The sequence below is a fragment of the Plecotus auritus genome (genome assembly GCF_963455305.1).
Source record: "Plecotus auritus genome assembly, chromosome: 4".
NCBI lineage: Eukaryota > Metazoa > Chordata > Mammalia > Chiroptera > Vespertilionidae > Plecotus > Plecotus auritus.
In genome coordinates this window covers 142527678-142542311 of record NC_137775.1, presented here as the reverse complement: position 1 = coordinate 142542311, position 14634 = coordinate 142527678, and the positions used below count along the sequence as shown (strand labels likewise).

At 44.0% G+C, this 14634-nt stretch overlaps 1 protein-coding gene across 3 annotated transcripts in view; it reads right to left on the bottom strand.

Annotated features, from left to right (window-relative positions):
- Positions 1-638: 638 nt before the first annotated feature.
- CUL1 (cullin 1) overlaps positions 639-14634 on the bottom strand; it is a 100810-nt gene continuing 86814 nt past the window's right edge. For all 3 annotated transcript variants that reach the window (XM_080663691.1, XM_080663690.1, XM_080663689.1), the window contains exons 10-22: positions 14469-14576; positions 14285-14391; positions 12104-12152; positions 11385-11516; positions 10043-10160; positions 8810-8886; positions 8286-8417; positions 6006-6098; positions 3540-3587; positions 3378-3460; positions 2757-2862; positions 1974-2087; positions 639-1166 (exon numbers count right to left, since the gene is read on the bottom strand). In XM_080663691.1, the coding sequence (XP_080519817.1) occupies positions 1086-1166; positions 1974-2087; positions 2757-2862; positions 3378-3460; positions 3540-3587; positions 6006-6098; positions 8286-8417; positions 8810-8886; positions 10043-10160; positions 11385-11516; positions 12104-12152; positions 14285-14391; positions 14469-14576 (1248 nt within the window). In that variant the 3' untranslated portion in view covers positions 639-1085. The remainder of the gene's footprint in view (positions 1167-1973; positions 2088-2756; positions 2863-3377; positions 3461-3539; positions 3588-6005; positions 6099-8285; positions 8418-8809; positions 8887-10042; positions 10161-11384; positions 11517-12103; positions 12153-14284; positions 14392-14468; positions 14577-14634) is intronic.

Sequence of the window (14634 nt, the reverse complement as noted above, 5' to 3'; positions counted from 1 at the left end):
CTGGAACCAAGGCCCCAATGCTGGGAGCTGATCGCCTGCTCTGGGCGACATGGCTGAGAACATGCCAACTTACCAGCAGGTGCTGGAAAGAGCTATAGCTTGCCAGCTGGTCTCTGGTCCTGCTGTCAGGGGACCCCCAGTCAGGGACAGAGGGGACTCATGCCCCCCCCTTGCTGGGATCTTGGGAGTTTTCCCAGAAGTAGCCCGAGTTCATCTGGAACCATGGCTTATATTTTAACAACTGGATCGAACCAGAATGAAGGAGCCACCGGGCTGTAACGCACCTCCAAGTCTGACACTTGCTCGCTGGCTGTACATCGCTCCCAGCTCGTCTACTCACTGTGACAAGTTCCCTCTTCTCAGTTTCCCCACCTGTTTCCCAGGTCAGGTGGTCAAAGGATTAACCCCTTCATCCTTACAAGTGGCAGATGGAATCAACATGCCATTGAATCTCATAGGCCACATGTCACCAGAAGAAGTCACAGAAATGAGCATCCACGTTTGAAACAAGTTACAAGACGGCTTGAGGGCTTAAAATGCTAAGATCTAGAGAATGCAGCCTGTATCACTGGGGATATAAGTTTGCACAATCATCTCTCTCACATGTAGAAAATAGTAAAACTGAAAACAAAACCAAATGCAACTTGTACAGAAATCCTTTAATTTTCTTTATTTCACACATTAAAAAATGAAACACACTATACAAATGGTTTTCAGAGCAGATTACACGCAGGTCCATTCAGACTCCTCTCAAAGTGTGGCCGACACTCAGTGCTGCCGAGACAGAGGCAGCTGTTAGCACGCAGCCGATGTATTGAACTAGATGCAGTAGCATGCAGCCCTCAGCATGACGGTTCATTCCCCTCTGTTCTTAAATTAGGTTAAATGGCGTCGGTGTCCATATTTACAGACTTGAAATGTATCGATCCTGAGCAGTTCTGATGTACATCTGAGACCGGCTGATGGGAGTCTTGGTCTCAGTTTATAAAGGGAGGCCAGTGGTGCAGGCGGCTGCTAGGAACTGGTCGTCATCCTGCCCACCAGGAACACTGGCCGTGGTGGCACAGTCGGACCCTCTACAAGGGTTAAGCCAAGTAACTGTAGGTGTCCTTTTCACCATCAACTCGCTCCAAATATTCTTTCTCGATCAGAATGTCAATGCATTTCTGGGTGTTATTTAAAAAAGGAAGAGGTAGTGAAGAAAAACACATTTATTAGCAGAATAGTGACAGGCACCCTTACCATGGACCCCCCACCTCTCAGCTCAGTAGGGAGCATAGTCACCTCGTATACCCCTCCAGTGTGTGGCCAAGCCCTTGCCTTCCTGAATGGAGTCCCCTCAGCGTCAGCCCGGAAGCCACGCATCCCCATAGCTGAACTGGGTCAGGTGCTACAGAAGCCAGCTGGGAACAAGTCATGGGATGCCCTGAACAAACTGGCTCCTGGGCTGGCTCTGAATGCAACTCCAGGAGCCATCCTGGGCCCCTTGGGTGTTGGGAGTCGCCTGTCAACTGTGCCATCTGCACTGGCTGTCCTTTCTATTTTAAACAACCCAGCCAGAAATGAGCTGAACGGTGCTCACACGGGAGTCCCCACACAGCAACAGATTAACACACAACTGATATGCTACACCAGAGACCGAGTCTCCCGAATGTGATGGGGACACAGGACAGTGGGAACTCTATTCTAGAGAGAGCTCAGTGCTGGTGTTAACAGTGTGGATGGTGAGCCTACGGGGCTCTGGCGGGCCTGTCACTGCCTCACTAGAACTGGTGTTGGTGGTACAACCAGCTAGCTGAGCACTTACGTCTGACTTCTCTCTCTGCATTCCAATGGAAATTTAAAAATTAAGCCCATTTTCCTTTGTAGAAATCTGCATATGAATAACCAAGTTCCTTCTGCAGGAAACACTCAAACCTGCTCTTAGTTCCATCTTTTCTAAACCGACTGCCTTTGCTATGCAATTCTTGTACCTTGATGACTGGGACCCGAGGCTTGAACCGTGAGGACAGCTGCGTGAGCACCTCCCCAAGCAGCTGCTGGTGCTTCAGGACCTTCCGCATCTTCATGATCCTCACGATCGCCGCCTGCAGAACAGAGCAGGGAAAACGTCAACTCGGCCGAAACTGGTTTGGCTCAGTGGATAGAGCGTAGGCCTGCGGACTGAAGGGTCCCGGGTTCAATTCCGGTCAAGGGCATGTACCTTGGCTGCGGGCACATCCCCAGTGGGAGGTGTGCAGGAGGCAGCTGATCGATGTTTCTCTCTCATCGATGTTTCTAGCTCTCTATCCCTCTCCCTTCCTCTCTGTAAAATATCAATAAAATATATTTAAAAAAAAAAAGAAAACGTCAACTCAGCCTCAGTAATTAAGGACAACGAGCAAGGAAGCAGATGAAGCTGTGTCTAGGCATGGGATGGACCCAGGCCTAACAGGTAGCAAACATATTGCAGGTGAGCTGGCAGGGACTTCTGTCTACCTACGTTTGGTCTTATCAGCAATTATAATAACTTAATCCAACTATAAAATCATTTAAAAAATGAGAAAATTCAGTCTTCAAGCCACAGAAGCTGCCTAACCCCTCCATTAAATAGTCTCCTTCCCTCCTATTCAAACTCACCACATTTATTTGCTGCTATTTCACTGACCCCACCCAGAACCATTTATCACCCTGAAGCTACCTACAAACCACAGCCAAGCAGACTGGACGAAGCCCCTCCCCTGGAGAGACACCACCAAGGTGCGTGCAGTAGTCACCTGGATCAGCAGTTTTCGGTCCTCTTCAATATTTTTGTGTGTAGTTTCTTGTTCCTGCTTCTGTTCGGTTTTCATTGGCACATTGATGTTAACCCTTAATTTCTTACTGTCAAGAAAATCAAGGAAACAAGCACTATTATTTGAAAAGGCAGGCAGTCCAGGTTCCTGTCTCTTTCCAACTGCTCCCCAGACAGGGGCTGAGAGGTGACCTGGCAGCTCCCACCCTGAGCTCTGCAAACAGGCCCTCTAACCAAACACAGAGCGGTTCTACCATCGGTCACGGGACACCTGTACACCAGGTATTCAGTTCCTTCACCTGTTCTCCCAACTGTGTCAGGAGAAATAAAATCAGGACACTTGGACACAAAGGTCCAAACTTCAAAATGAGCTATTTAAGGAGACTTATTTGCCAAATGAAAAACAAATAAAAAACTAAAACAAGAGTTAAATGGAGAAACACCTGGAATCATCAAATGCCATCAAACTCCCACCCCTGCCCATCTAGCCCCACTGAGCTCACCCCCTGTCCCCAACCCCCATTAGTAGTGACAGGAGTTAATGTGCTGGCGGTCAGGGGACTAAGCTATGGTCTAGGACCATCTACTAAGCAGATTTCCTTACTTTTTATAACCAAGATATAATTTTATTAAGGTATCTGGCTTCAATTCCACCTCATCAACATTTGCATTTTCGTCTTCTAAGACCTACAAGAAAACAGCTGTTACTACATAATATCAGAAAAAGGCTTTTTCTAGCTTAACATTAAAAAGTGCAGAAACATACCAATAACTTCGACTTCAATAAAATCTGTAGGACTTGTGCCAAAATGTCCTGCAATTAGAGAGAAAGGGGTAACTTCAAGAGAAAATACATTTTTCTTTGCAATAAAAGCCATACATACACAAGAGTCACCCAAACTGACAAATATGCTCAGAGGGAAAAGAGAGATGGTGCTTTTGGAGGTTCCCTAAAACCACTACATCCCCCAGCACCTATGTCTAAAAGTGACATCAACGAACACCTTTTTAGCCTTGATGACCCAATGATGAAAACTGATGATTCTGTTATACTTAACTACCAGAGACCACACACAACTGATTCCTTAATTAACCCAATAGGAACCTGTCCACTTAAATAACGGCAACTCCTCTTGGACACTGATGCCTGGAAGAAACACCAGAGCATTCCAGCAGGGCAGGAAGGACACTGTCCACGGACACAGGACACAACCTGCTGTCCACCAGCCTCTAAGCACGTGTGGCCCTGGGGCCGTCTCCTCGACCATGAACAGTGGTTGGTTGGTCACTTCATCCTCAGCTTCACAGCTTCATGCTCCCCTGAAATAAGATGCAGGCCAGCCGACCTGCACTGTGACTCGGACTCCTATACACCTACCCCTTCCCACCATGCATGGACAGAAAGGGCCTGCCCTCGTCTTCCTGGGCACCATCTGGTCAGAGGGCATGGGGCTGAGCTGTCAAAGTGACAGGCCTCTAAGGCTAGTCACCTGCCTGGAATCCCAGAGCAGCACCGGAACATGGCCGCCGTGTCGAGTAGGCGTAACAGGTTCACATCATGAGCCAAGTCTGACTGAGCAACTAGTGTCCACCGTGGACAGGAGGAGAGCAGCCACCCCCCCTCCCCCGCCGCCGGCAGAGAGGCAGCTCCACCACTAAACATCAGCCAAGACCCTGGCATAGAGTCATCCGAAGGATGTGTCAGCCTGAAAACACGTACCAGGGCGCAGGCCCTCCCAAGTCTGGGGGCAACCTACCTTCCACCCTGGCTTCAGTCTCCTTCTGACGTAAGGAGAAATGAGAAAAGACTCTCACGTGCAAAGGAGCAAACCCATTTTGTCATGAGAATTTCAAGATCTATTTTGGACCATTCCCATTGTACGAGGCCAGACAAAAATGTAGCAAAAAAACGACAAACCAACATACCTTATGAATATAGATGCCAAAAATCTGCAAGAAAATTCCAGCACACCAAACCCAGCAGAATATAAAAGGTACTATATGCCATCACCATGCAGCATTTATCCCAAGAATGAACAGTGCTTCAACATAAGACAGTTATCTCAACAGAGCAGGAAAAGCATTTTAACAAAATCCAACACTCTTTCATGATAAAAACACTGAACAAACTAAGAACAGAAGGGAACTCCTGCAATCTAATGAAGGACATATAAGAAAATCCCACAACTATATATACTGCACTTAGCAATGAAACTGCTAACACTTCCCCCCCAAATCAGGAACAAGACAAAGACGCCACTTCTATCCAAAAATGTACTAGAAATTCTACACAGCAGTCAGGGAAGAGAAAGGGGGGAAAGGGGCATCCAAATACAAAAAGGGAGAAGCACAACTACTTGCCGTTGTGGATGATGACTGTATATATATAGTTCTTATTTATTTATTTAAAAAGTATGTATGTTTTTATTTATGTCGTGTATTTATGTTCATGTCTGTCATGTTACACTGAGTTTAAAAGAGGTTCTATGGAAAGTAACCTCACAAGGTGGTCTGATCATAAATTCTTAACTGATCAGGTCATGGTGGGCAGTCACACTCCAGGCCTATAACTTTAGTGCAAGGTTTTAAGCCAGCCCTGTCCACTGTTCTTGTGCATCTAGGTTAACACACCTTTGAGATGCCAGAGTGATATCCTTGCAAGGGGGTATTAACCCTCAAGAGAGCACATAATCTTGACTATCCTGTAATCCAATTTTTACCTCGCTTTCTCCAATCTGGTCCCTTCCTTAATTTCGAATGCATAAAAGAAGCTGCAAAACTATTATTTTCCCAAGCATTTGAGATCTTGCTCCCCTGCTTCAATTTGGCTTGAGTCAAAATAACATAAAAATTAAAAAAATTAGCCCTGACCTGTTTGGCTCAGGGATAGAGCATCGGCCTGCAGACTAAAGAGTCCCCGGTTCGATTCCGGTCAAGGGCATGTACCTTGGTTGCGGGCACATCCCCAGTAGGGGGTGTGCAGGAGGCGGCTGATTGATGTTTCTCTCTCATCGATGTTTCTAACTCTCTATCCCTATCCTTTCCTCTCTGTAAAAATCAATAAAATATATTTAAAAAAATAATTAAAAAAATCAAACTTTTTAAAAATGTGCATTAAAACCCTGGAATAAGAGCATATTTGTAGGCAAATATCTATTTCAAATGGAAGCCGGCCATGCATACCTTCCCCACAATGTCTACAAGACTAAGGAGGGGAGAAAGGGAAGAATACCATTTTGATTTGAGTGCTGTCCGTCAGCTGCTGCACTGCGTAAGCGTCTTCCGTGTTGTACTGAAGCAGGATCGCCATCTGGAATGTAGATGCCTTTGAGGTCCCCCACATAAAAGAAAGAGAGGCAAATTTAAATACATGGAAAACACCCCAAAAACACATCGCCTAAATGTGAAGCACTTAAGACAGTGTGTGCAATTCCACTATAATGTAACGTGTTCCTGAAAGACATCATTTCCCACCTTTTCAAACATTGAAGTGATTTTGAATTTTCTCCTAAAATGTTTTGTCCATGTAAATACACACAAATGTCCACACTCATTTATACAGATAAACACACATTCACCTATCTGGTATATACAGAAACATCAATCTTCAAATTTGTTTTCGCACAAACGCCAAGAAAAATTATCTTTTGGTACATTACTGACACAGAACATACTGAATTATATTTGATTTTTTTATCCTAAGTACTTTGCTGTGTAAAGTCTGACGTGGTTTAAAGCAAACCACGGCACTCAAAGGTAGCTTTCTGGTAACCACATGATAGGTTCTGCTGCCTGAAGCACTGCAGTGACTGGCCGCATGCCGATGCTCTTCTCCCGCCAGAGCCCCAGCATTTCCCCTCCCATTTCCCACGGGATCCCTTCACCCTTCTCTCTCATCATCCATAGCAACACGTGGAAATCCAGGAGCAGCAAGCTTTGGTCACTGACAGTGCAGGCTGGGGAAGACAACGATGCTTCGGGAGACTGACTGCTGCCAACCAGAGAATGAGCCATGGGAGGAGTTTGGTGGTGGTTCCGCTGATGCATACATCTGTCAGAACTCAAACTGTACACTTACACTGGGTGCCCTTTTCAAAAAGTTGATAGTAGAGAGAATGGAACATTGACTAGCTGCCTCATGCACACCCCGTACTGGGGATGGAGCCCATAACCCAAGCATGTGCCTTGACTGGGAATTGAACTGGAGACCTTTTGGTGCATGGGACGACACTCAAACAATAGAGCCACACCGGCCCGGGCACAATGGGTTCCTTTTGTTGTATGTAAATTATCTCAACAAAGATGATATAAAAACTGTTTCAAGAATCCAAGAATCAAGAATAATTTTATCTTAAATAAAAATACAAGGGCAAGGAAGAACAGGCTATTGCCATGACCTCAAGCTGCCCTGGGCCAGTGTCATGGCCAACATCGTATCCCTTGTTGAGCATCTACCTCATCAAAGAAAGGGCACTGACACTTTAGGGACTAAAGTATGAACTCACGAGTTCTTCTATGTGTATTTGGGGATAAAGAAAACAAAATTTCAATTGTATAGTACATTACATTCAGGTTGATCGAGACCTCTGGACCTAGTGTATAGCAGATGACATACATTTTAAGCTATTTTATCAGAGTGGATTACTGAGAGTTTACTGAGCAGAGTGTGGGCCTGCAATATGCATTCTTAAGTTTCTTAACACCTAAAAACTGACCTATGAGGGTGAGACACTCTCAGAGGGTAAACGAAGTTCTTAGTTGTGAGGCCCACACTGCACTAAAGTTCAAGTAGAGAGAACCTGGACTCTTTGAGGGAAAAGACCAAAACTGGAGGTTATTACTCAGTGCTCAGTGCTGTCATAAGCACTGACAGTTATTATTGATGTGAAACCCCTTTGTCAAAGGAAACAAACTGCCCAGCCAGTGTGGCTCAGTGGTTGTGCGTTGACCCACAAACCAGGAGGCCATGGTTTGATTCTGGTCAGAGCACATGCCTGGGTTGTGGGCTTGATCCCCAGTAGGGGATGTGCAGGAGGCAGGGGATAAATAATTCTCTCTCATCACTGATGTTTCTCTCTCTTTGAAATCAATAAAAACATTTTTTTTTTAAAAGGAAACAAACTATTATCACAATTAAATACAGAAAACTCCAGCTTACTGAGCTACCACCTGAACACTTGATGTGTGGCAGGCAGGAGCTGTACCAAACAATTATTAATACATATTTCATTTAATTTTCACATTACTTCTGAAGCAGAAGCACTTACATCCTCATCTTATGGAACAGAAAACTGGTGAGACTCAGCATCATCAGTAAGTAACTTGTCCCTTGGCCAGAAAGAGAATCCAGCTCATCTGACTTCTAAGACCATGCTGTTTCATTAACCTCAATTCTATTTTCCCAGAAGCTTAATTCTAGATTCTGGTGCATAAATCACTGATTCTGATTTCTACAATTTATCTTATCTTCATTTAGACTTAAAAAACATTTCAAAATAAGAAGGTGACCTACCTGCAAAGTGTATCTGTTCTTGAAGCAGTTTGTGACCAGCTCTCCTTTGGAGAGTTGGTACAACCACGTCAGCTTCCTGCCGCTATGACGACTAGCGTAGAAAGCGGTGAATCGCTGGTAGCTACGTTCCAGCTGGAGAAAGGGACAGCATTATGTGAATACACATCTCATCATGTTCTTCAGATAAACACACTATTCTGAGTTTACAAAGTCAGTGCTTACATCAAAGGAAAATACAAATGCCATGCATTGGACTCTTGCAAAGCACAGGAAACTGAACATTTGAAGGTACAATCAAAAGAGGTCTCTACTTTAGACAGGTGGAAACGGTCATGATGTTCATCAGAGCCCTCACTAGGTCCCATGTGCAGAAGGGAAGGCAGGCACTCTGCTGAGTGGAACAGAGGCAGCCACAGGACTGCGTGGCACATGGCCCGGCAGGAAGGCCTTCACAGACCCACCTGCCTCGGGAAGGCTGCCCCTCCTTCTCCTCTCAGCAGTGAATGGAAGAGAGGCACACTTACCTCCGACGGCAAGGCGAACGTGCAGGACTGCTGGAAGGGCCACGAGCCGGAGCTGAGCACCTGAATACTGAAGTCCACTGGGGCGGGTGGGAAACAGGGAGACAACTCATTAGTCTTAGAAAATGGAAAACCTTCTTTATTAAAACACAGTCAATCAAAGTCCTGCTTCAATATATAACTCAGAATTTAATTTCAATTAAATTATTTATTCAATTAAAATCAGTAAAAGGTGGGAAAGCCAGAAATTCTTTTCCTCTAAAGAGTGAGTCTTTTGTTTCACGCCTAACTCAGAATCAGGACATCAGAGGCCTGCTTCCTTCATCTACGTTAGTCGAGGCACAGATGGACACCCGAACGCACACGGCCATGCAGCACACAAGGAGCTGCCACCAGGCCACTGCTCAGCTGTCAAGTCAGCAGTGGAATAGCTCCTTCCCTTTGGGAGAAACCCCCATTTTTTACAAAGACAAAATGACTCTGATGACATCAACATAAGCTGCCACCCGTGGCTGCAGGAGACCTTATGGACAGGAGCCCAGCCACATGCTCTCTATTAGTTTGACTTTGTTAACTATATGGCCAAATCAGTTTCTTATACGAAGAAAAAAATTTTTAGAATGGATCTGAACTAAGATTAAAAAAATAATTAGCCCTGGCTGGTGCGGGTCAGTTGGTTGGAGCACTGTCCCAAACACCAAAAGGTCACAGGTTTGTTCTCAGTCGGGGCACATGCCCAGGATGCAGGGTCAATCCCTGGTTGGGACGTGCATGGGTGGCAACTTATCAATGTTTCTCTCTCTTTCTCGCAAATCAATAAAAACATGTCCTTGGGTGAGGATTAAAAATCATCATTGTAATAATAATAACCATAAAAAATTAAACTTTGCATGGAGCCTGAGCTGGCAGGTGCCCATGGTAGAGGGGCCATGCCAGCAAGTCGAAGAGTTCTCAGCTCAGGACCTGGATGCAGCCACCAACTCAGCTGCCCAAATTCCCTGCAAGCCATGCTCAGAGGCCAGCACGCTCCCATGGCTGTCATCTCTAATGTCGCGCAGGAGTCAGGAGTAGTACAGAGCATCTGGGAGGAACTCCTTGTTTGTCTAGCCTTGAAATTTTGATAAAGGATCCACCACCCTTACTTGACAACTGCCATCCCTCTCCTTTGCTATAAAGGGCACAACTTCACTCAGAACACTGCCTGTAAAAGGAGCTTGTGAACATGCAGATACTCACAGTCCAGTGGCTCTGAATTTGTCAGGTGCTTTTTGAACTGTTCGTTTAAATCTTTGCTTACGCCAATGTCCTGAAACATCCGCTGAAGTTTAGAGGTATACTCAAACCCACATGCTTGCTAAAACAGACCCAAATAATGGTCTTATTAATTTCTATAGAAATATCAACACACACAACGGAATCTGAGAGCAATCACAATACATGACACATGCTTCATTATTAAACTACTACTAAAGCTTGTGCCAGTTAACTACATTTAACAGTATAAATATGCACTGGTTTGAATTAATATACCATTAAATAACAGAGCTACAAGCGGAACAGCTAAGTCATCATATACACAATAACTATCACTTGAGCATTGAAGGTCAAGAATTTGTGACTCCTTGGTAGAAGACACAGGTGATATAATTTGTCTATGTCGCTTAACTGCTGCTATGGAATGAACTATATCCCCCAAACTCCTATGTTGAAGCCCAACTCCTAACGTGATTGTGTCCGGAGGTGGGCCACAGGGAGACCGTGAAGTTTAGATATGGCCACATGGGTGAACTTCCACGAGGGAAGAGCCGTTCTAGGAAAACACCAGCAAGTTTACTCTCTCTGCCATGTGAGGACATGGTAAGAAGGTGGCCATCAGCAAGCCATGAAGAGAGCCCTTACCAGAAACAACCTTAGCCGGCCCCAACTTCCCAGCTTCCATCACTGTGAGAAATAAATCCCTGTTGCTTAAGCTACGCAGTTATGGTATTTTGTTATGAGGCCTGAGCTAAGTGAGACACCCACATAATTATAACTGCAGGTCAAAGTGAAATAGCTAAGACATAACAACACTTGACAGGCCAGCAAGCCTGGAAACCAACGCAGGCTACGAGCAGAGGCTGGAAACAAAGAGCCAGGCAGGAACAGAAGCCCCAAGAGCCCAGCTGGCATGGCTCAGTGGTTGAGCGTCAACCTATGCACCAGGAGGTCATGGTTCGATTCCCGTGAGGACACATGCCTGGGTTGCAGGCTCGATGATTCTCTCTCATCAATGATATTTCTCTCTCTCTCTCCCTTTCACCTTCCTCTCTCTGAAATCAATAAAAATATATTATTAAAAAAAAAAAAAAAAAAAAAAAGAAGGCCCAAGAGTAGGGAGGTCTGAAGGAGGACCCAGACTTGTCACAATGCTGGCAGGTTTCTAGCAGTGGAGCAGCAAACTCATCCTGTACAAGGTCCTCGTTATACACTGATGAATGGCTTTGAGCAACTAATAATAATAATATTTCTGGGGAAACAACAAACGTTAGTACAGTAATGGCTTAATAAAGAGATTGTTTCAGGAAAAGACGAAACTTACCTTTAATTTGGAGATCATGCTTGCTTCGGCATCATCACTCGCACTGTTCTGGTGCACGAGTCTTTTGGCCAGCATCTTCGCATAGAACTTCTGGAACACATCCTTGTCCTCTATGTACTTGAAGACAACCATCTGGCAAAGCCATAGAAAGAGCATACTGAGGGCCTCCCAGCCTGATGCGTGTCAGGGCCAACATGTATACTTTATCTGGCTTGGTATCACAGCAAAATAATGATGCCCCATAGTCTTTAAATATACTCGTAGACTGAAAATACTTAAATAACATTGGTTTGGTCTGGACTTACTGCTACGTGGAATTTACAAATGTTAAAATTAATGCCGCAGCCCTGGCTGGTTTGGCTCAGTGGATAGAGCATCAGCCTGCAGACTGAAGGGTCCTAGGTTCTATTCCAGTCAAGGACACATGCCCAAGTTGTGGGCTCGATCCCCAGTAGGGGGTGTGCAGGAGGCAGCCCATCGATGAGTATCTCTCATCACTGATGTTTCTTTCTCTCTCCTTTCCTCTCTGAAATCAATAAAAATATAAAATAGAATTTAAAAAGGATTAATGACTCAAATTTAGGGAGCAAACCATAGATTCAAAATAAAGTAAATGATTCCCTTATTTTTCATATTTCAAATGCCCTTATATAAATAACCTTAAATCAACTGTCAGATGAATGGCCACTGAAAACGGGTATGACTATTAAGCACCTTACCACTTGATTGAGTGTATCTTCTAGTTCTGCTTCTTCTGGGTTCTTGGAACTGAAATTTATGGAAAAAACAATGTTTTAAAACAAATCAGCAAACATTTCATCAACAAGCACCACTTAGCCAAACTATCAAACCAGAATGTGGTTTGAACACTGAAATAATCAGCTCCCTTTAGACTGGTCCATTAAGAGGGAGGTCAACATTTCCTACTATGGCCGTTTGGTAACCTTATAGTGCAACTCTATCATGGAAAGAGAGATTGTGAAACAACCATGTAGAATATCCAGGATGAAAATCAACAGAAGAAATTCATTAAAAAGTTAATAAAACATTCTGAATCAAGTTTCCCTGTAATATAATCCATTTAAATATAAGGAAATATTTACTTTTCTAATTGCCTCTACAACATGCTTTAACAACAACAACAAAAAAAGACAAAAAGACATGGTTTCCTTTTAATGACCTAGTAATGAAAGATGATGAAAGAGTTTAAACTACTATTGAAGTGTTATCTTCCGTTTGTAGCTATGCCTACAAAACAGATGGCTGTTCTTTAATGACTGATTTATTCATTGTATTCTACCAAGAAATATTCATCTCAAGGTGATTTCTGAGTAAATGAAAATTTTAAGGTTTTACAAGAGACTTTTCTAAATAACACCCCCACAAATCATATAAGATGGTCCCTGCCACCAACAAGAGGTGCTGAAGAGCTGTTTCCAGATAGCAGCCAGCTCAGAAACACCACCCTACTCTCCATACCAATGGGTCAGGGCTGCTTCTCTGTCCTGTAGCCACTTAATTTTGCACCTACTTGACTCCATGCAGCAGCACATGCTTATTAATGGAACCCTCTGCCATTCTCCTGCTTTAGTGACCTTAATGCAGAAATCAAGAGACTTGATAAGAGCTATTCATCAAAAGACAAAAGATTTAAAAGACAGTACACTCTGCCCAATAAACAAAATGAGTTCCTATCAGGGTACCTCCATATTAAAAATATTGAAAATTTTAATATACCTAAAATATGAAGTCAAGCCAGAAGAGGCATTCTAATATCAAGTCCATTTTCAGTCCTGAAATGAATACACCAGAGGATCTGACCAGAGTTTGTAAGTTATACATGAGCTGTGCAATGATTAGGAGAAAACACCATCTACTCAATCTCACTGTCCATAGCACGTGTCTTTCTGATGAAGTCAGAGATCGTGATCGACCTTATCAAAGGCTTCCCATGCCCATCAGAAGACACAGTTGTTCATACAGTGAATTATGCCAGATTTGCTACTGCTGAGCCATCCTTACATTCCAAGAAAGCTACACTATGTCCTAGAGAATTGTTCTTCAGTTCATGGATAAATTTAGTTTGCTAACATTTTACTCCAGATTCCACAACTGTGAGTGAGTTTGGTTTGCTGTCTTTTTCTTGGTATGTGGAGGTATTCTCGGTCTTTTTCATAATGGGGTTATGCAAGCTATGCAACGTTTGTTGCTGTGATGATTGGAACAGTAAAACAAGGAAGCCATTCAAGTGAAAGAAGCTGAGGAAAACTACACCAGAAACATGAAGACAGTGAGAACTTCAAAAAATACAACCTAGGAGAGAACCACAGTAGATTATGTTGCCTCTGGCTCTTAATACACATACTTCAATAGCAAAAGTACTGGTTGAGAACTAAGATGGTTAAAATATAAAGAATATGGAAACACTATTGGAAAACTCACTACGTGAAGATAAAAGTTCACAGGAACTGAAGTACCACGGTACACGGAGCACCTTCTGCTTTGAAAGCAGCCGGGGTGGGGGAGTAGGGGAAAGGGGCTATAGCCACAGGTCTCAACTGGAAATAACTCGACCAGCAGAAAAGAACAACCAGCAGATGGAAGAGAAATGGCTACTTTCTGCTGTCACTGCCACCCTTGCCACAGTCAGTGTGACCAACCAAATGGGCCATGCGCCTGCAAGTCTTCAAGACATTCGTTATGTAAGAAAAAACATGACCTGGGCATGTGGCACACAGCATGGAGTATCTTTTAGGAAGACTAAGATTATTAGCTTTCAAGTATTTTCTCAAGAGGTACAAAAATTACAATTTCCTATATGTCAAATGTGATACAAATTTTATTCTCAATGAAAGCTGAGACGTTAATAAGTTTGCTAAGAAAAACAGGAGTCACTGTACCTCTTCTTCAACAAGGAGTCACAGTATCGAGCCAGCAACTCGGGGGACTTACTGGACGACTGAGCCATTTTTGTGACAGCGTTGTTGTTTATGAAGCGCCCACAAGCCTGCGATCACACAAAACCCAGTTAGAGGGCACATGTTGTTGCCTCCTCCATGGAAAGCCGCGTGCTGACACACCCACCTTGTCCAGGGCAGCCACAAAGCCCGCGTCGTTATTGAATGCTGACATGACCAGAGCGTTGTACTTTTTATGAACATCCAGCACTGTCTGCACATACATTTTGGGATCCTTGTGTAGGGAAACAAACAAAAGATGGTCACCGAGGATTCAATTGATATATTTCTTC